The sequence below is a fragment of the Triplophysa dalaica genome, chromosome 17 (assembly GCF_015846415.1).
Source record: "Triplophysa dalaica isolate WHDGS20190420 chromosome 17, ASM1584641v1, whole genome shotgun sequence".
Classification (NCBI taxonomy): Eukaryota; Metazoa; Chordata; class Actinopteri; order Cypriniformes; family Nemacheilidae; genus Triplophysa; species Triplophysa dalaica.
In genome coordinates this window covers 10,755,623-10,778,743 of record NC_079558.1, presented here as the reverse complement: position 1 = coordinate 10,778,743, position 23,121 = coordinate 10,755,623, and the positions used below count along the sequence as shown (strand labels likewise).

The 23,121-nt window shown below is 35.8% G+C and overlaps 2 protein-coding genes across 3 annotated transcripts; both read left to right on the top strand.

The window, feature by feature from the left end:
- The first annotated feature begins 470 nt into the window (after positions 1 to 470).
- Positions 471 to 12,139, top strand: LOC130439052 (pantothenate kinase 3-like). Its single transcript, XM_056771462.1, has 7 exons — positions 471 to 1,000; positions 3,381 to 3,733; positions 6,008 to 6,261; positions 6,990 to 7,166; positions 7,254 to 7,377; positions 8,692 to 8,817; positions 9,279 to 12,139. Exons 1-7 carry the CDS (start codon positions 721 to 723, stop codon positions 9,336 to 9,338), a joined length of 1,374 nt encoding a protein of 457 aa, XP_056627440.1. The 5' UTR covers positions 471 to 720; the 3' UTR covers positions 9,339 to 12,139.
- Positions 12,140 to 13,541: 1,402 nt separating this feature from the next.
- slc16a12b (solute carrier family 16 member 12b) lies at positions 13,542 to 23,004 on the top strand. 2 transcript variants are annotated; one of them, XM_056771142.1, is made up of 7 exons: positions 13,542 to 13,775; positions 14,796 to 15,048; positions 17,226 to 17,329; positions 18,508 to 18,651; positions 20,419 to 21,013; positions 21,282 to 21,541; positions 22,315 to 23,004. In XM_056771142.1, the coding sequence occupies exons 2-7, from the start codon at positions 14,939 to 14,941 to the stop codon at positions 22,545 to 22,547; spliced, it is 1,446 nt and encodes a 481-aa protein (XP_056627120.1). In that variant the 5' UTR covers positions 13,542 to 13,775; positions 14,796 to 14,938; the 3' UTR covers positions 22,548 to 23,004. The 2 variants fall into 2 exon arrangements, with proteins under 2 accessions (XP_056627120.1, XP_056627121.1); XM_056771143.1 differs by having other exon boundaries at positions 14,793 to 15,048.
- Positions 23,005 to 23,121: the final 117 nt, after the last annotated feature.

The window sequence follows — 23,121 nt, the reverse complement described above, 5'->3', positions numbered from 1 at the left end:
CATTTACATTCAACAGATACTTTACACAAAGCAACTTACATAAAAGATTTTAAAAAATGTAGGCCTAAACCAACCTTTTTCATTTTCAGTTCAAGTTCAGACTATTTCATCTTTGCTTGTTTTAACTCTCAGAGAAAAATGTAGTCATGTAATTTAAGTGGACAACAGACATAACATATCGCCGTCGATGTAAAACTCTTTTACAATTTTAACAAATTATACAGCCAAACACAAGTGATAAAGACATCATCACTCACTGAGAAAGAACAGAAAAAAATCAAGTTTTTCTTATAAAAAATAATTAAAGAGAGAACGTTTTCTCTATTCGAACGAAACCTAATTTGGTTTAACTTTCCATTTTACAGAACCTGCTGTGAGTAGACATAATTTCATGGCGTGTTTTGGTGGGCGGCTCTAAAATATGACGTTTCAGCACAGGGAGTGGAGACATTTTCCTTGGTGACGTCAGATATACCGGCTGTTTGACTCGGAAACAGCCATACAGCGTGCGAAGCGGAAAATGACCGAAAGTGACCTCGAATAAGATGTCGGAGACATTCCCTTTGTTTTTGTATCTTCACAAAACATCGTCATTAATGTAGAATTCTGAAAATAACGACTGTACATTTCAGCGAGCCTTCGAAACGACGAGAGGGAAACTGACCGTTTACTCATCTTTCTATCTTCGGCGCGTTCACGTTTAAGTTTGCTGCGTAAATTATGGAAAATGCTGAAACATCAGATCAAAACAAAACGACGAGTTATTCTAACGGGTTAGCGAATGGATTTCACAACCCGCAGTCCGAAAACGGGGAATGTGTTTCTTGCGGTACTGACGGTGGTAGTCTCGGCGGTATTGACAGTGGCAGTAACAGTAGCAGTGGCCATAATGGTATTGAAAATTTCCACCATCTTCACCAGGATTTACTCAACAATGGTTCGCCAGCGAAGCGCTGCAAACTTAGAAGACGCTTGGATTCAGGAAAGAAGAACCGGCCACGTAAGTATCATTTATCGTTTTATTGATGCCTTAAATTGCAACGTTGTATAGCAATGAAAAGCTAGGCTACCACAATATTGCGAACTGTAACTAATAAAATATATTTAAAGAGATTTCAGCGTGTTTTGTTTCTTAAAGTCATTCACGGGTAATTTAGGATGAAAACCCTTGAGCAACACAAACGTTATTTCTTTTTTCAGACACCTAACGTTGCATTAATGTACATTATCATAATCGGGACAACATATACGACTACATGCATATTAATACGTTTTTATATTACAAATACTTATGTATGTTTGGAGACATGTTAATGCAAGGAATCTTTATTTTGCGCATTAAGTGTACATTTATGTTTCTCCTCTAAGAATGCGAAAGGAGGGATTTTAGTGTGTCACTAAAGTCCCGGAAGTAACCCCAAAATTTGTTACTCTCTTTTTGTTTTTTTTTGTTTTATTCAACCATTTTGCTGAAATATCATCAAAAGACACCCCTTCATGAAAGAGAAAAGTTAAAATATATCATGTCCATATAAACGTTTAAATTTCCTCGTATTAAGAGGTTTATTTGTTTTGAAAGACCAGGCTGTTTAGTGTTATGAAATCAATGTGGTGTTCGTTGTGCGGATTTCATTGGCCAAATCAGAACCAGAAGGTGTGGCTAAAACACGCCAGATATGATAGAAAAGCGTGTTTAACCAATGGACACGGTGAAACGCACAAACGGGGAGGGAGGTCATTCAGTATAAACGAGCAGACTGTACAAGCTCTTGTCGAATTGATTTAAAGTCAATACCCACCACCCAAGTGACACATTTTTCCTGTGACGCCGGATTGTCAATGATAAACATTTATTAGATCGCTGCGTGGCTCAGATTCTGACGCTGACTGTTTTGCCTGAAAGTATGAAGTTCATTATTAAAAAATCAGATAACATCTTTTGCCATGCATGTCATTAACAAAGCCAGAAGATGAAAGTAACTAAACATTCAACTTTTAATATGTAATTAGTGCTTCAGTTGTTATAAGTTGATATATTACGTTTCTGTTTTATTGTTGGACTGTTCACTGTCCTTACTGTAACAGTAATACTTACTGTACAGACTGCTTGCAGAAACACTACCTGCTTAGTGCAATGTGTATCTTTTATGTCTAATGTGGTATTGTCACAGGGGACGATGACGTACTTCTGCTAAAATCTCAGCCACTAGGTTACTTCTACTCTCAAAGCACTAAGGGTTCAGTAAAAAAATGTTCAAATTTCGGAAAACCAACAGCACTACGGGTGAGCATTGTTAAGTCCCTCTGTGATCATGCCTTTAATAAGTGCAAAAGTTGACTTGGCTTTTTAAAATATTTGTTGATGTACCTTGAAACGAATAGCCTGAAGTGCTTCTACTTTTTGGTTGTCGACATATGGCAAAGTGTTTGAATAATAAGACACACTTTGTTGATCGTTGTCCTATGTGCATCCTGAAGCGAAACGTCATTGTTCCCTATGATGCCTGATGTAACAGCCTGGCTGAGATTCAAGCGGAAGTACTTCATCGACCCATATGCATACACCCCATTGGAACCCAGTTATTGGTCAATCATTAATAAAAAAATTCAATCATCAATAACGATTCTAGAAATGCTTTTAAACTTTTGGTGCGTTTTTTATTACTGAACTGCTTTAACCTCACTTTTATATCGATCAACTGTAACGTCACTATGTTCTTGGTGGTTTTGGAGTACTTTGCTCTTTGATCCTCATGGCAAGGAGGAATGCACCTTTTACCTACATGTTCCGCTGCCAGCTAAATTATCATCACGAAAAGACACACTTAACAAATCAATTTTCTAAGAAAGTGATTTTTTCATTCATTCATTAAACTTTTATTTCCAGACTCATGGTCCATTAGAAAAGAAAAATATATCAAATACAATAAACAACTCAGAATCTCCAGGCAATCTCTTAGAAACTGCTGTTACCATAGCAATAAAATGTATCATGCCCTGCATTGACTGAAAAGACTGAAACACCTTTTATGCTAAACCCGTAGTACATTTTTTTACATTTAAATTTTTATGCATTTCGCCAATGCTTTTATCCAAAGCGACTTACATTTCTAAGTATTTGTAATCCCCTGCGATGGAACCCAGGATCTTGCCTTGTTAACACAATGCTCTTACCACTGAGCTACATTTCTTTTTATCCTAAAATCTATTACATTTATAAAAAAAACTTTTATGGATATTAAGCCTGCTGTGTTCAACAGGTGTAAATTTACCCCCATAACTTAGCATTTTGTTTGAATAAAATTTGAAAACATTGATATAATACAGAAATATGAAGGTAATGAAGAAATATAATTTATAAATGTAATGTTTTTTTTCAGCCTTTCCGTGGTTCGGGATGGATATTGGAGGCACCCTGGTAAAGCTTGTTTACTTTGAGCCCAAGGATATCACAGCTGAGGAGGAACAGGAGGAAGTCGAGAGCCTGAAGAGCATCCGTCGCTACCTGACCTCCAACGTGGCCTATGGCAACACGGGTATCCGCGATGTGCACCTGGAGATGAAGAACCTCATCATGTGTGGGCGCAAAGGCAACCTGCACTTTATCCGCTTCCCAACACAAGACATGCACCGCTTCATCCAGATGGGCCAAGACAAGAACTTCTCTAGCCTGCACACCACGCTGTGTGCCACGGGTGGGGGTGCATACAAGTTTGAGGAAGACTTCAGAACGGTATTTGAGCATATCAGTGCAATTGATCACTAAATAAATATGACATTACTAAAAACTGTAATGGTACGTGTATTCGTAACGAACCGTCACAGGCCCTGTTCATTCCACAGTCTAATCTCCAAGGGCTCTGCACTTTAGTAGGACATATGAATGATGACTTCATTTGGAATTTTCCCTGTGACAGCTCGTGAAGGATCGGTACGAATATGCGTACACCCCTACCAAAAACACGCGTTAAATAAAGCATAAACATAATTTCTATGGTTCATAAAAACATTTGTCAATCATTTTGACTAGACTAGTGCATTGCTAACATAAAGACATAATGACATTATAACAGTTGTTCCTGTTATCAGGACAATAAATGGCTAACACCCAGTTTCAGGAAGTTACTTAAACAAAGTAATTAGTTATAGTTACTAATTACTTCTGACAAATAGTAATTGAGTTAGTAACTGAGGAACGTCATTATAAAATAAACTAATTATTAGAGAATGTAACTTTTGCCTTGTCTTATAAATAAATTCAAAGATGTCAAATAACTAGGATGCCCCCAATATTAAATATGTTAAATGAAATCAAAATAGTATAAATTATTTATATAAAACACTATTTTAATGTTGCTGTGGGTCAATGTTGAGACACCTATTTAATTTTATATATCAATATATTATTATTGTAAATATTATCATCACTCTGCCGGAACAATAAACAATCACAACAGGCTCAGAAGCGGAAGCTCTCTAATATGGTATGGGTGGGACTTCTTCAGACACACACCTTAAGCTGGGACCCAATCATGACAGATATGGTCAGCTTTACCAATCAGATTTTTGAATTTGAAGCGAAGAGAATACTTTATGTGAGAAAAACAAACCAAAAGAATGCATCAAAGTTCTCATGTATTTTCTGGACCTTGAAAATAGTGTTGGCCGATATTCTCTGCAGTCAGATCGTTCTTTTGCCAGCCTGTGGATCGACGGTGCACGATAATATCGAGGGCCGGGGCAATTTACACATTTATATATGACAAGCTGGATGTTTGGACAAAAACAGAAGATTACGTGGCTAGACAATCCTCATGTGTGACTGAAATTAGTATCTAGTTGGCAACATTGTAACTTCCCACCGCAACCTTTTAAACAAAAGAAAGTAAACTTGCTGTAATCAATATCATTAATCGAAATGTGTCTTTGATGCCTGCGTGCGCTGTTTTTACTAGAATGCTAAACGGGAACAACTTGTGCGCTTGTTTTAAACCCACTCGAGTAAATAATAACACTATTTAGATTTTGAGGTGAACTTTTCCTTTAATTACTCCCAGTTTTGTTTGACAGCGGGGCGCGAGGATAGTTTTTACTATCGCTTTGGAAATGTTATAGTTTTTCTGTTACATGCAACATCCCTGCCTCATTCTATCCATTTAAAAACGTCTCTGTGCTTTGCTTCACGTTGACATAATAAGGCAGAAGGTAAACGAACGCCCACACGGCTGTAACATCATATGTTTTGCTGTGCAGCTGTAAACATTTTCAGCAGGTTTCAGTGTGGATAGGCAGCATTTGGAAAACACCTGAAAACGCAGTGTGCGAAAAATATGAAAACTCAGTTTTCACAGGGAAGTGTATGGACAAGGTCTCTGCTACTAATTTTGTGGCGGCATGTGACGATGTGAGGTGCTTCATTAGATTAAAAATACTTGCCTTCTTCCTGGGCATAAGTTGCACATTACATACATATTCCTTGTGTTTCAACATAACAAGAGAAAAGTATATGCTTATATTTCCAGTTTGCAAAATATACACTTTAACTTATCGCTCTTGCCATCGCACTCTGACCCCTCCTAGCCATTGGTGTACTCTGTGCAACTGTGTTTGTGTGTGAAAACCTGCCCTACTCTGCCTCTGGTTGGCAAAAGACTAAATTTACTTTACCTAAGCCAATCATCATCAGTTATTAGCAGTTACCCCCATGCCGTTCACACACCAATCAAAATCAGTCATGTGTCCCACCCTCAAAACACACGGCAGAGAAAAAAAACTTTGCAGGTCCTTTGGATGAGAGAGAGCCTACTCTGAAGAAAACTGCTTCAATGGCTAAATTATAGTAATGCTGCATTGTACTGTCACTTATGGAAAATAAGTTGTAAAGGTGGAAATAGTAATTTGTTAGATTTTTTTTTAACTAACGCGTTTATTTATAATGACGTTATTCCCATCACTGCTAATTGATTCAAACTTAAAGTTTGAATTGTCTGTTTACCTTCTTCCCCAGGTGGCTGGTTTGGAATTGCAGAAGCTAGATGAACTGGACTGTCTTATTCAAGGTCTACTGTACGTTGACTCAGTTGGGTTCAACGGCCATCCGGAGTGTTATTTTTTCCAGAATCCATCAGACCCTGAAAACTGTGTCAAGAGGCCATGTAGCCTGGAAAATCCTTTTCCTATGTTGCTGGTAAACATTGGATCGGGGGTGAGCATCCTCGCCGTCTATTCCAAGGATGATTTCAAACGGGTCACGGGCACCAGGTAACTTGCTTTTTGAACAGAATTGCCAGAATTAGTGGGGTAACCCATATTAAAATTATTTTTCTCCCCTGATGTCATGCCAAAACAGTCTGAGTTTCTTTTTTTGCAGAACACAATATATTGTTAAGAATGTTGGTATAATAAGGTTATTTTAGTGTACTCAATTTAAAACTTTAAAAATGTATTACAAAATGCAAAAAATTAAAATGTTCCCTCAAAAATAAACAAAAATAAAGGATCTCAAATTACAATAATAAACAAAAACTAAAATAAACCTTAAAAAAAATGAATATTATTTATTAATTATAGCAACATTAAAAATAAAATATGACAAAAAGCTTATAACAAAATCGCTGAGACTAAAATAACTTTGAGAGTGAACAAATGATGACAATTTTATTTTCGTGCGAAGAAAAAATAATGAAATTGTTGTGTTATAGTTGTTAAATAAATAGTTTGCACAGAAATGACAGTTCTTATATTATATACAAAAAACAAGATACTTCTTTACTTTCCATTGGAAAAATAGCAGCATATAGATTTTTCTAGAACATAAGGGTTAGTAAATAATGACAGAATTTACATTTAGTCATTTAGCAGAAGCTTTCATCCAAAGCGACTTACAAAGTTTTCTTGAATTCTTAATTTTGTTTGAACTCTTCCGTTTTAATGGTAGCAATGCAACATTTCTGAAGTGACATTAATTTCTTCCACCTGCTGTGCATCAGTCTAGGTGGGGGAACATTTCTAGGTCTGTGCTGCTTACTGACTGGCTGTGATACATTTGAGGAGGCTTTGGAGATGGCAGCTAAAGGTGACAGTACAAACGTGGACAAACTGGTGAAGGACATTTACGGCGGCGATTACGAACGCTTCGGCCTTCAGGGTTCTGCGGTTGCATCAAGGTACAAACAGATTGTCTATAATGTAAAAAAACTTGATCATGTTTGTGATAAAGAAAATAATTTTTCCATTTAATTTGAATCCATTAGTTTTGGTCATATGATGAGCAAGGAGAAACGTGACAGTATAAGTAAAGAGGACCTGGCCAGGGCCACACTTGTCACCATCACTAACAACATCGGCTCCATTGCCCGCATGTGTGCAGTGAATGAGGTTTGAAAACTTTCCCTTCATGTTTGATTCTCGCATACATATTATTTGGTCAAAACCAAAGATGGCCATGAACTCTGTGTGCTGTGAGCTTCTTTACAGTGTTGCCTTGTGGCATGGAGATCAAGCAGCATTGTACAGGGCTATCACAGCACACTGAACAGCAACGGGAAGAAGTCTATGTCAAATTACATAATCTCTACCTAGCACGTTTTCTCTTTATGCAGGCTTGTGTAATGGTCATGAGTTCAGTCTAAGTAAGGGGTTATCCTGCACTTGGCCTATTGTATGTTCAGGGTTCCCACGGTTCATGAAATTTCTGGAATATCATGGAATTTTAAAAGGTCTATCTATTCCAGACATTGAAATTCATGGAATTCTAAAAAAATTTGTCATAGAATATTAGGGATTTTTGTTTGTCATGGTAAATTTTAGTTACCATCTATCAAAATGTAATTTTTCTATACTGTATTTTTGCGTATTGTTATGTTTATCTTGAACGCCATCTTATTCCCTTCCTTCTTGTCACCTGGCAATCACTTAAGTCAAATGCATTCACCTGTAGCTCTTAATTTAGGCAAAATGACAGGAAAATGTAAATTTCAAGAGTTTGGGCTAAAAGTTATCACTTCAAAGCCTGGGTTTCATTCATTACAGCTCTTGGAAATTTAACTTTTTAGTCAGTGAAAGTCAGGGAAAAGCCAGGGAATTTGACATTTGGCCTAGAGTAGGAACCCTGTATGTTTTCATTGGCAAGGATTCCTTGACCGACAGTTTGTTGATTTAAACTAAACAAAAAAGGGTACACGCTGTATTGTTTTGCCTTATGTTGTGCTAACCACTAGCAGCATACATGCAAAAGCGAAGCTTTTAAGTTTTCACATTTTAGTTTTCAATGAAGTGAGTAGCCAACACAATGGCAACTTGGTAACAATTTCATGTTGTTGGCTTATTTGTGTAAATTCATTACAGTTAATTTGAATTTTTCCTCCATGGCCATTAAATTTATAGGTGGCGTGTCATACTTTCATGGCCATTAAATTTATATGAAAGCGTGTCATACTTTAATACTCGTCTATTTGTAGACTACTAATTATACCAGATGAAGTTTATGAGTTTATTAGTATATGCCTGTTTTTCATACTGCGCAAACATATTATTACAAGTACTATTTATTTCCAAACATTTTTCTTTAATTGCAAAGAAGGTGGTGTTAAAATATGTCTAAAGTTTATTCATTATCTTGGAAATGCATTACACAAATTTTGAAATACAATATAAATGCTTACTTTTTGTTTTGCTTTTTTGTTTTTTTAGAAAATTAATAGAGTGGTTTTTGTTGGAAATTTCCTTCGAATAAACACAGTATCGACTAAGCTGCTTGCCTATGCCATAGACTTCTGGTCTGATGGACAGCTGAAAGCCCTTTTCTTAGAACATGAAGTAAGTTTCTATTTTACTTTGTAACAGTCTTGTAATGTTTATCAGTTTTGTCATAATACATTCAACTAGAGACAGAATTTTATAAGTTGTCAAATAATGCTAAATATTTTGAAAGCAAAACATTTTTTTTTTTTTTGATTGCATTTTGTTATCCTTATATTGTCCCAATTGCTTCTATTGTTTACCACATCTGTTAGTTGCTTTGGATAAAATTGCTGCTAAATGACTAAATGTAAAATGTAAATGTTTTGAGTTAAAACCATACTGGCTTGGCAGATGATTTGAAGCTTTAGCTCCCTCTTGTGTCAGTTTCGAAATTACTTACATATGTTTTAGGGTATTTTAAGTAAATGTTTTGTAAATGTTAAATAAATCATCAGTATTGTTCATTGCAAAACAATCTAAATCAAATGCTATCGCACCGGAACAACTAAGCATGTGCATATTCTGTTTTCTTTCAGGGTTATTTTGGAGCTGTTGGTGCCTTCCTAGAGCTACTGAAAATGACTGACGACTCCTAAAACACTGAGGATATCTCAACCTTTTACCAGAAGCTGCTGTAAGATTGAAGAAAAGCCACATCCCCATATAAGAAAAAGCAATGAAATAATGTAACCCCATTTCCCATCAACATCTCGGGACTTTTATAGCCATGCTATGTCTGTGCTCATGCAAGAAGTGTTGCGAGAACAAAGCGGTTTGTTTAACAGTGTGATTAGCCACACATCTTGTCAACTCTGTCTTTTCACCACAGTTATAAATCCAGCAACATCAGTTTAACCAAGACTGATGATTTGAGGGGAAGGTGATATTAGTAACTAACTGTAATATTCACATCCTCCCTCCACTTTTGGTAGCTTTATGCAAATAATTGTAACAAATTCAAAGGGTATGAAGGTGCATTTCGTGTCTATTTGTGGTACAGTCTGCTGTAGAAAAAGAAAATGTGCGTGATCCTACAATCTTTCCCTCTGTACTAAAGGTGTTTACGTTTTAAATGGTTGAACTGCAAATTTTGTCGTCATGTTTATCACAGTTTATAAAAGTCAAAGAACTTTCTGCAACTTAATTGTAAACACATGACTAAGTATTATTAGGCATACGTTTCTAAACGTTTCAAATCTGAATGCCAACTGAATTTCAGTAGTTTTTCAGTTGTCTAAAGAGTTTTTTAAACTCGCAGAATAGGAAATAAATGCATAGACCTATTTTATCTTTGTTGGGCCTTTTATGATTAGTTGATTGTTGAAGACATTGGAAGATGTAGTTTCTAAGATTCTTTTACCTCTTCTTAACTTCTCTTTATAATGAAGTGTAAACAAATGCATCTGAACTGACACTGATTGTGTTGGGACCAAAATGTTGACTGGAAAACAGAATATATCAGACAGGGACCTGTCATAGTTCACTACGTGATTTTGGGGAGGGATGGGATGGGCTTACAATCAGAATATATACCGGTTTTCCTTACCCTTTGTATATATACTGTTAGTATATCTTTTGGTTTTTTATTTAACATTTGCACAGTGGTTGAACCACTTATCATATTCATGTCATATTTTCATTATGCAGTAGTTTTCTTTTATACCTGATCTAACCTCTTTTTCTTGCAATTGCCTTCATCCTTGCAATATTTTCAGGTTAACGAAATGAATCATCTTTTGCCTTAGCAAATGTTTGTCACATTTAAATGTTTAATTTTTTTAATTTAATAGTAGAAAGCTGTGTGATTAACATATGGTGACAGTGACATTATATTTGTTGGGGCTGACTGTGAAAGCTCAAGATTGTTATTCAGGGCTAAACCTAGGCTAAACATGTGCTTATAAAGCTGGAATCATAAATTACCTTGGTTGATGATTATAGTCTGTCTAAATATTTAAAATCAGAAAACGCACTTCCAAAAGTAAACCATGAGTCTTTTCAGTCACTGCTTGATACATATTGATACTTGATACAATGACATTTCATCATGTTGTAAAAAAACTTACTTTTTTTTAAACTTCTCTAAAAAGTAAGCTGTTTTTAGTGGTTAGTAAGCTTAATTCATTGAAATTCAAGGTTTATCCAATAATTGTGAATGCAAGCAGGAAAAGAGGAAGAGATTTTTCCTTGTAGAATAATATGAAGATGCAATTTTTGGAGGCTCTTACGTGTTTAATGTCAAAGGTATTCATATGTTTTGTGTGCACCTAAACTATTATGTATTCACCTGCTACTGTAACTTAAAAGTGTCTTCTAGCTGCTCTTAACATCTGCAACAGCAATTGAAGTGCACTGCCTCTGTAGACTCAAAATTGTACATGCACTTGATGCTTTTATTGTCTGTTCCTCTCTCTCTCTTTCTTTGTTTCTATTAATACATGTCATATGTCCTCTGCTTAGTCCTTAGTCCCTATACTTGCCTTATGCAGTGGGGTGCCATTTTGACTTTAGATGTCTGGATTATGCACAATGGTACCCCATCATCTCTCTGAGCCACTAAAGTAACTTCCAATTGTTACGGGGTGCCTTTCAATGATGGAAACAAGGCTTTATCTCTGTATCGTCTGTTGTTGCTTATGCTCAATCCAGATGTCACTGTATACGTCTTAACAGTATATTTAATTAATGGTTGTTTTATTTTTTTATTGGAAATGCCCCTGTAGACCAAATGCATGTGTGTTTTACCTGAGCTGATGCTAAAGCATGAACGTGACTGTTATGTGTTTTTTCCTTGGGTCATTGTGCTAATCAAGACTTCTGATGTAGTCTAAATACCTTTGTATCAGGGTCTGTTTATGTTCAACAGCTTAATGCTTGGCCCATAAGTAAGTGCATGTTCAGTCCTCAATTTGGAATAATCTTTCTCTTTGTTATTGTGAATCTCGTAGTCTGTTTGTCTCAAACTGTACATTTTCAATGGCCATTTTCAGAAAGCATGTTTCGATTTGTTAGATAAACTATTATATTATTCTGTGCTAATAATCTACATTAATGACCTCAGTCTTCTGATAGATTTCTTCTATCTTATATGTTGTGATCTAAAGAGTTTGTTTAATTCCTAGAAATTGGCATTTAACCCAGTTTTCCAGCAAACATATGAATCTTAAATAGTATCAGCACGTCATACATGAATTTCTATTGATAAAGCAGTTGATGTTGATATCAAGGGGCCCCTTATTTTGCCTCCTGAGGGATAAACCGTTTGCGTTATTGGCTCTGAAATCCAGGTCAAAGAGATCTTATATCAGTTTTCATTTATATCATGTACAAAGCTAACTTAATTTGTCAATAAACCTATTTTGTAAATATCTAATAAATGTGTTAATTCTGAAAAACAGTTATTGCTGTATTTGTACGCACCAGACTGATAACTTTTTCTTACCTGACAAATAAAGAAAAAAAAACATCATAAACCGCACAATGCCAAATGAAAACATTGCAGTTAAAGAACATGTGCTTCGTCTGGGGTGTATTCTAGAAAGCTGGTTATGTGACATACCTTTTCAGGGTATGTAAGTAACCATAGCGACTTACTTACATTTCCAATCTCACCCATCACTATTTTTTATTAACTTTTTTATTTAACCTTTTAAAATGAAATAAAATAATGTAAGCTGTTATTGTTAAACTTTATGTATTTATATTAAATATTGTTTATACTTTGAATTATTTTAATGAAAAAATCTCTAAATATCACTGGTGGTATTTACACATCTTACAATTTCCAACAGTTAGTGGATGTTAAAATTAAAGTATTTTAACTCCCAAGGAATGCATATCAGTACTCTTGTCCACTTATTAGGCAATAATTTAATGCATTGGGTCATCGATAGTTGTGGCCTAATGGTTAGAAAGCCAGATTTCAAACTCAAAGGTTGCAAGTTCGATACCCAGGCTGGCAGGTGTCCAAGTCTTATTAGGTGACCCCTCAATGGGATCACCATGGCATATTGTTCACAAATTTAAATAAAAAAATAAACTCTTAAAAATACATAAAAAACTTTCTCAAACTTTCTCAAAAGTTTTTCAAACTGACTGTATTTGTTAATAATATCTTTCTGATCCTCAGCCTCCTGCGGTTTAGTATTGAAGGGCCTTTCTCCAAATTACAATTAGATTTTCAGGATAGGCCGTTTCCACCTCTTTTAACATTTGGAAAGCCATGGCCTTTTAGCAAACAAAGTCAAAAGAAACAAACAAAAAACAAAATTTATGTGTATTTGAAAGGGATATCAAGGCTACAGGATTATTATGTATATATGACTGGGCTTAATATTTTAAACCTCTACCTCTGTCACAGCAATGACTGCTGCAAATTAATTATCATACATTGTGATTATGGCCAATGTAGTAGTTACTAGAATTAAAGTCTGTTATAAATTTAACTTAAATAGTTCCATTTTGATATCTCAAAATATTAGTATTGTCTTATTTAAACCTATATTTAGCAGTATTTAGGTTTGAAAACGTTTGATCATTTTTGTTATTTTGCATTAAATGCAAATAAAAACAATTAAGGGGAAATGTAGTTTACAGAATGAAAAAAAAACGAGACCTTAATACACTCAATAACATACCTATAAATTAAGAAAACTGAAAGGATTTTGGAGTGGTTTCTAATTTCTGCCCGCTCTAAAAGTAAAGAAACTCGTCTTACCCGCCACACGCTGCCTTGCATGCTTGCATAACTTATTCTTTCACGTGCCAAAGTGGATTGGATAGCTTACAGAGGTATGTAAGTTCATTGCTCGCACTCTTGAACACGTTTGAGCATTGTGGTCGGGATGTTCAACGCGGTCCTGCTGTGTGATGTTCCCATTTATGCGAAGTTATTACTTGAAAAAGCCGCAGGAATATGAAGGACATGTTGCCCCGACTCAATTTATACAGTGTTAATGCGAATCCAGGATCTTAAATTGACTCGAATTAAACGAAGAATGTGTGGACTGTGCTGGCGGTAGATATATGAAATGGTGAGTGTTTTGGACGAATTGACCGGTTTTTCAACCATCTGCTTTGTATCAACAAGCAATGGAAGTTTGAATTGTATTAAAGTGTGCAAACAAACTATAATTAAGTTCACAACTAAGACTAACTTTACTATTCTCGTTTTTTTTGTAATAATAGTAATAGTGATGTTCATTCAAAAACTACATAGGCTCTCTAATATGTCACATTAAAAGTCAAACTGTTTGTTGGCGATTTTTTAATCAGGAAAAAACGTATATTTCATTTATCTACAATTGCTCACTTTTTAGGCAAATTCGTTTAGAAATATTCTTAAAAACAAACAGATGGACGATAATCCATATCTGGATGCAAACAACATGAGAAACACCTTTTACAAAACAGATGTCCCAACTCAATTCTTTGCAAGTCCTTGCATGTGACTGCGCTTGTTGTGGAAGATCAGATATTAGACATATTTGCACACATTTAATTTAACGCTGACACAGCACACTTCAAATAGATGGAAAAATGACTTGCAGACAGACGAACAGAATTGTTTTTTTTCATGCTGCACTGAAAAAATGTGCAATTTGGATTGATCCCTAGAGAGCAGCACAGACCCTGATATCAAGATTTAATGATAAAAACAAACTGCAAGACCAGTTGCATAATAAACTTAATTGGCTTCATTTTGTGCTTACAAGGTACACTGTGTAAAGCAAGCCACGTTGAACTTGACCAGGATTTGTTTATAGCTTTTCATGGATGTTGTTACTGCTATGAAAATTATACTCAAAGTATTTTACCCAATATCTCTTTGAAACATTATACTTTCAAAACAATCTCACGTTTTGCTGCTCAACTGACACCAAGGTTGTGGGTTTGATAAGAGCATCCTACCTACATGTAACGTATATGTAGGCTACATAACCCTCAACAATGTCACAATACACACATCACACCTCCGGCCTGTTAATCATTTTAGCTGTGCTTGTTACTTATTCCTTGTTGTTTTGCTCTTTGTGTCATCGTGTGCTCAGCAGAATCTCTGAGTGGGCCTCACATCTGCAGAAGAAATTCCATGAGCGGCGAGTGTGGCTGCAGGGAGGTGTAACGTGTGTTCGGGACTGGCTACAGGGCTTTTGGAGTTTAAAGGGAATTATAAGCGGTGGGACGGACAGACTCCATGGCTCGAGAAAAGAAGAAAGGAGGAGTCCTTCCTCCAGATGGTGGCTGGGGGTGGATGATCGTGGCTGGCTGCTTTGTGGTAACAGTTTGCACACGAGCTGTCACAAGGTAAACTTTGCTTTTTGTTATGTGGAACGCACAACTGTGTGAAACTAGAAAATAATCGCATGGGATTTTATTTATGTGCGATTGAAACTAAAGTGAGTTTGCTTTTAAAGCAACACAAACTGATGAAATGGATATGACTTTTTATTATTAATGCACTGTATGTCACTTTGGATAAAAGTGTCTGCCAAATGAAAAATGTATGATTTATTATTAATCTATAAGCTATAATTAATAAGATATTGTGAGTAAGGTTTTGTCTTCTAAATTCCCTGCATTGTTAAAGCATGCAGTTTTTATGTTAATACATTAATATTTTGTTCTATTATTTGATTTCATATTTTGTGTACTTACTGTCCTAAATTCATTCATCATATGGGTTTAACCTGTCAAAAAGTACATAGCGTTTCATGAAGCACAACAAAATTCCACACTGAGAATTATTTGTCCACACTGAGTCATTGGTTAACAGTGACAAGAGCTATCTTACACAGTCTTTCAGGTCAGGTTACATTTGACAGACTTGTAAACAACTTGCAGGCTTTCACACAAGGAAGCCATCATGCATAGACATAACACTGTGTTCTTTTACAACTGTAGTTTTTAACTTGTGAAAACACATTTGAGTCCTTTGTTCAGGAATTTCGCACCAAGAGTGGGACACTTTCTTATTATTACTTAGTGTGTGTTAATGATGTTTAAATGTCACCCTATACCAGTTTAACATAAAGTCAATGATTTAAACATGTATTTATTCAAAAAATAAAATTCTTGAACTCAGCCTCATGCTTCAAAGATGTATCACTTTTCTTTTATTGTAAGTGAATAGTGACCAAAGCTGTCAGTCCCTGAGGGTGTAACAACACACCTTTTCTCGATAGGTTCATGACGCACAACATCATGATATTTTTAATGAAATTTAAAAAAGAAACTGAAATTACAATTATACATTTATGTATGTATGTAATTAAGAATTTTTAAATATAATTAATGAAAAAAAAAAAATTAATGAAAACATTTATAATCTTCAAAAGGTCTTAACCAATGGGATTAAGCAATTGGCTTGTTTTTGTGCCATTATGTATAGTACATATTACGTCTTTTTGGGGGCAAAGTAGCTTTTTATTATTTATTATTTTACAAGAAAAAAATGTGCACTTCTGGGTAAACTACTCCTGTAATGATTGTTAGTAAAGTAAGACATTTACAAATAAGGATAGATGATTAAATGGTCCCATTTACCTGAATTCACAATATTGATAGATTTTACACAATTAAAACTATTAGTACCACTTTACCTTTTATTCAAAGTATGAGTAAGTTTGTCAAAATATTGCATGTTGTAAGAGATAAACATGTATGAACTGCAGTGTTTTGGCAAAGCTGTATTTTGACTTTCCAAAGGCGAAATATGAGAAAGCATAAATCCTCTAATTATTTTTCATTATGAGATTAACAATCCCTGTCACACAAAGAACCTGATGAGCAAGTTCTCAAAGCTATCGAAGGCGTGTAAAAGTACATTTCAAGACAGAGGGAAGCAGACACGCCAGAACAAAACAGCTTCGTCACATAACCTCTTATCTCTGAAACAAGGCCTCTTTTGACCATCTTTAAAGTCTTGAGATAAGTGGTAATAATCAACCTGAGGAAAACCTCCCACAAGCTTAAAGTGCAGCCAGTGGTCCAATGATGGAAAATATGCCTCTTCAACCCATTTATATTTTCTTTTCCTTTCTGCCACTAGCCCCTTTGAGACTTCTTATCATGTATTTACGCTCTATTCAAGTCTTAGATTTTACCCCATGTGCAATACGCTGTATGTTTTACATATGTTTTTGTGTAATTGTTGAAAAGTTGATTTCTTTGATTGCTGGCTGCCGTCTGAGCCGTGGCGAATGATGTGAGAGTTGTTGGGTGTCGTAATCACACCGATTGCCTTGACCCGGGTGACCTGCCTGGTGATCTAGTTGTGTTTGTTCAGGTGCAGAACAGGCACTACAGAGCCTCATTACCCCCGTTCCATACACTTATGTCAAAACTCTCACAATCTACATATAGCTATTCACTATTACAGTCCTCTGAAATCTGCAACCTCAGCATTAGACTTTAAAGCATGTTGTTGTTTTGCATCAATATGTGATCTTATGATGGGTTGTTTTTTCACTTTTCTCTTTCAGATGCATCTCCATATTCTTTGTTGAATTTCAAATGCACTTTGCAAGAGATTATTCTGGGACAGCTTGGATTCATTCACTAGTGGACTGCACAACCATGCTCTGTGGTATGTGATAATCAGACTGAATTATTGCTTTAAGTCGTTTTTTATTAGTTTGGACAACAGTGCATGAGAAGTCAGGTGATGCATATCATCTGTGTTTGTGTAGCGCAAATGGTTGAGTGTTGCGCTTGCAATTGCAAAGTTCTTGGTTTGATTCTCAAGCATTGCATGTACTTATTAAATGTATTGCTTAATAGTTATAGTTCACCAAAATAATAATTCTGTTATCACTTTTTTGTTATTTAAACCTGTATGGCTTTCTTTCTTCTGCAGAACACAAACTAATATTTCTTCAAAATATAATTGTGTTTTGTAGATTAAAGAAAGTCATACAGGAATGATGACAGAATTTTCATTTTTGAATGAACTATCCCTTTAAATGCTAGGTTTCGTAGATAAAAGTGTCACTAAAATGATCCTATTGGCTAGTTTTTTTAAGTACACGAACATTGCAAACTATTTCTTCCCTAAGTCACAATATGGTTCAGGCTTAAAATAAGAATATTTTAGGAAGAATTTTTTTTCTCAGCGAGCTGATTTCCAGACTTGTCACACTTTACAAAGAGAAGCAAAGTTTTTTCCCATCATAGATGATACAGTTGCATAAGACACCAAGAAGACTTGTAGCCTGCGGGAGGTTCAAACCGTTCTCTTGATGTCAGCAACACACAGCGCACACTTTGAGAGAACATGCCAGTGTCGCAAGCCTGACCCAAAAAACAGCCCTGTTTGCTTTCATTTCACCGGGTACAACAGTTGCTGTTGACAGTAAAGCAATCTTAGGAATTCCATTGCTAAGGAAAGGCTGTTTTTAATCTGGACCTGCTGAGCTGTAAACAAAAAAATCATTTTTGACAGACATTTTATCACTGAGCTGATATGTTTCTGGGGCATTGCTGGATATTTACATTACATGCATGTACTGTACATATATCCAAAACAACATGCAGTGCATTCAGGAAATACTGTACCTATCAGTATTTGCATTTTCTGGGAATCAAACCTGTGACGTTGATGTTGCAAGGACCATGAACTGCCAGTTGAGCTAGGTAAATCTAGGTTGTAGTATAAGGAGCCTATAACTTTAAATGCATCCTAAGTGCTTTTTATTTTCCTTAACATACATACTGTATACATTACATGTATGTTTTTCATAACACATGTCCACATTACTCTTTAAGCTCCACTTGGAAGCCTGATTGGGAATCGGTTGTCATGCCGTGTCGCTGTAATACTAGGAGGATTCCTGGCATCTATAGGACTTGTACTCAGCTCTTTTGCTACAAGTCTGGAGTATCTTTACCTTTCTCTGGGAGTCCTAACTGGTAAGACACTTAGTAATAAACCTACAGACCCATATACTGTGATGCTTGTATAACATTAAAGTTAAAGCAAAGAACAAGCTATGTTTAGACTGCGATATTACTGCTTAATTACTGACCACATCAATTTATTGATAAATAAGTTTATAAAATCTTTGACATAAAGAAAACGTTAGCATGAAGCTATCTATATCTCTATCTTTACCATTGGGTTGCCTTTTCTGTCCCTTTCATCTTGTATTGTATGAAAAGAGATCTTTTGTCTACGGAGTTTTCTTTCATGCCGTCTTTGGCTTCTTTGAAATAATGTTTTAAAAAATACTTTTCTGCAGAGGGACAACAGCAAAACGTAGCTGTCCTATAAAAACCTTCAATGTATGAATAATACTTCCTAATGGTTAGATATTTGCAAAATCCAGTGACAATTATAAAGCGTGACTAATAGTTATGATTTTTGGGAAAAAATTTAAATCAAGAAATATAGAGATTGTTGTTCCAGAAAGACATCAGGGAAAAGCAATAATATGGAGTTGAAGTGGTAGTATACCCACATATAAGTATTTAATAAAAAAATCATCAACATTCATAACAAAAATGTACTCACTTAATGTCATCCCAGTATTTAAGACTTCATTTCTTTAGCTAAACATGAATTAATAATTTTATACTAAAACGAAATCACTTTATCTTCTATGGCAGTGGTGTCAAACTCAAATCTTGGAGGGCCGCAGGTCTGCACAGTATAGCTCCAACCAAATTCAACACACACCTGTTTAGAGGTTTCTAGTAATTCTAAAGACCTTGATTAGATGAATCAGGTGTGTTTGATTAGGGTTGGAGCTAAACTGTGCAGAGCTGCGGCCCTCCATTAATTGAGTTTGACACCTGTGTTCTATGGGATCCAAAATTTTGAAGATGCTAAAAGCACATCCATCATTAAAGTCCCGAAGAAATCAAAATAGCTGATTTTTGTTCTTAGTATGAATATGTTTGCCTGAAGGATATCTGTACATTAGTGTGTCTGAAAACAGTGACACAATTCACATTTGGAAGATATAAGCATTTAAAACTTACATTCTCTCACATCCAAATGCATCAACGTATATTTCATCATTCTGCACTTCAGCGTGTCATCACATTTTTTCTGATCGATCAAAAACTCCTAATAATCCAAATAATTTAGTGTCTGCCCTCGCTATTGGCTACTCAATATCCTGTTTCGGTGGAAATTGCGTCAATGCATCCGGTCAGAAACCGGTTTTCTCATGATCGGCCGTGACCGGTGACCGGCCGGTCAGTCTCATGTCTTGCCAATCGTATGTTGCCTGTTGAAATTGTTCACTATGTGTAAAACAAATGTAAATTCCATTCAACCTGATTAATTGTCTAACGTTAACAGAAATGTTTGCTCTCCAACATTCTTAAAACTGTCTTCTTTTTGTGTTCAACAGAAGAAAAAAGTATTTTTTCTTACTATGGGAGTCAATGGGTGTCAAGATCTGTTTTCTTAATAAGCATTCTTCCAAATATCTTTCTCTGTGTTCTTCAGAACAAAGACATTTATGCACATTTCGAACAACTGTAATGTGAGTAAATGATGACAGATTTTCATTTTTGGTTGAAGCATCACTTAAATTTTCATGTTCAGGTGAACTATTTCTTATAAGTACTTGTTATTGACAACTCAAAGAGAATCAGTTGATGTTTATAGGTAGTATGTTTACAGTTCTGTATGACAAAGCCCTTCACAATGTATCATTCTTTTTGCAGGGCTTGGCTTTGCACTTTGTTACACGCCGGCCATTGCCATGGTTGGCGTGTATTTCTGCGAGAGAAAGGCTTTGGCCTATGGCATCGCCATGTCTGGAAGCGGCATCGGGACTTTCGTCCTGGCTCCTCTTGTGCAGCTACTTATTGAACAATACTCATGGCGTGGGGCCCTGCTTATTCTGGGTGGCTTTGTGTCTAATCTGTGTGTATGTGGAGCTCTGTTACGGCCCATCGTTTTGAAGGAAGAGGAGGCCTGCCCTCTTCCGGTAGACTCAGAGTCTGGCTATAATGTCAAACTGTTTGCGCGGAATGGTGTCCATACAAAGAAGACCACATGTGTTAAACTACAAGTGAATGGTAAACAAAGCTGTCTTCAGTCCATGCAAGAATATAGCTTTCTGCTCATGCCCGACTTCCTAGTGCTGGCTGGCTCCTTCCTGCTCCTGGCTAGTGGTTGCAGTCTGCCATTTGTGTATTTGGTGCCATACGCACTGGATGTAGGTTTAAGTCATCAACATGCTGCCTTCCTAATGTCCATATTGGGAGTCATCGACATCATAGGCAACATCACGTTTGGCTGGTTCACTGACAGGAGGTTTGTTGTTTTGTAAATTGAGAGTTACATTACAGAAATAGGTCATTTATTGACCAAGCCACATGTTGTTTGTTCTTTCGGTCTTTTTATCGATTTGTCTTTTTTAAAGCACAGATGATGTTATTCAATAAACAGCTGCCAGTTAATAACTGAAGTATAGATAGGTTTTTGCTGTATGATAGGGAGAGGTCAAAAAGAAAGCAAACAAACACTATAGATAGCATTGTTAAGATCATGCTGACTAACCCATTTCCTATCTCTCCTATAGGTGTATGAAAAAGTATAGGAATATATGCTACCTGTTTGCAGTGGGAATGGAGGGATTATGCTGTCTTTTTATTCCACTCTTGCAAACGTTTGCTCTGCTGGTACCTTTCTCGGTGCTCTATGGCTACTTTGATGGAGCCTATGTTGCTCTTATCCCTGTGGTCACATCAGACATTGTAGGAACGTCATACTTATCTTCAGCTCTGGGGGTTGTGTACTTCCTCCATGCGGTTCCTTATCTGGTCAGCCCACCCATTGGGGGTAAGAGTCACAAAATTCTTTGAATCTCTTTTTCCCTCTATTCCTTTTTAAATGTTGGGTGGATTGGAGAACATGTTTACAATTTATTTTAGCATGCTACAAATACGATATGGTTGTTTAAACAAAAAACTATACAAAAGAGCAATAAATATACAGTCATTCAAAAGTACAGCCTTATTTCAGCGAAATGTTGCTCCAGACCTTAAAACCTGTTTTAAAATAGTAAAATATACCCAAAAAGGACACAACTAAAATGTGCTTTTATTATTTGGATGACTTTGACTAAATAATGAAGAAAATCTGTATAGGTAATCTGTCAATATTAGTAAAAAAGCATCTGTGAGACTGAATAAATGGCGGAACATTTCTGCAAATTCTTACGTGTAGTGAACAAAGGACAAATAAGTTTGTTTTGAATCTATTCAGTCACAACTAAATTCCCACAGTTACATCATTGGTACTCCATCATATGTAACGTGCCATAGGTATTAAGTAAGTTACCTTCTAAAAAAAGGATAAAAAAGGTTGATAGGTTCTTTGAGGAAAACGGTTTGTTATTACGAAAAGTAAAGAACAAAGAACTTAAAGCAATCTTTAAGTGAATGGTTCTTTAGGGAACCAAAAATGGTATTTCTGTGGTATCTCTGTAAAGAGCCTTGTATATCACCCTTTTTAGTGTAAAAACTAATGTATATATAATGTACTGCAATTATACAAACTACTTTGAAAAGAAACATTTCAGTTCAGATAATCATGTTGTTTGGTGATTTTAGGTTGGCTGGTAGACACCACAGGGACGTACACGGCAACATTCTTTCTGAGCGGGTTTGCCATGATCTCAAGTTCTCTCCTGCTGTTCACAGCCGCCATCGTTCGCCATTACCAGAGAAAGGAAAAAAACTGTCTGAGCAAAGACCCACAACTGGAGTCATGTGAAGACAAACAAGTGGACTACTATACTTCAAAAAAGAAAGACCTGTTGGTAATTATCCCAGCCACGTCGTAACACTGGGACACTAATTTGTTTCGCTTTCAAGTCTGTTGTAATGATGTTGTTGTTAGAAAAACGTTATATTAAATAGAGAAAAAAGTTATTGTTCAATTAGCAGCAAATTTGTCATTAATATGTGTGAAAATTTGTACCAGTATATCTACTTTGAGTGCCTTTGAAAAACATTTCATTCTAATCTAGAATGAACACTTGAGTGTCTCCGCTGCATTAAGACATATTAAGTATTCTTTTAATTTTTCTCATTTCTCCTCATACAGTGATATGTCAACAATGAGTGAGTGTTTATTTGTGTATGTTTTTCTTTCTTCTGTGGACCATAAAATTGCAGAATGCAAGTCAGTGTAACTCAAGCTCCAGATAGAGTAATTATTTTGTATGTCAATAGAGGGCAGTGCTGCATTCGGTACTTGTTAACAGCCAAAGCTGCTCTTTTTCATTCAAATAAAAAGAAGCCATTTTGTAAACCTGCTCCTATTCAGTATGTTTGTATTAATATGAATTGATTATGTATAATACATGTAAGATTTCTTTAGATGACAAATAGTTCTTGGCAGTAATGCAAATGGTC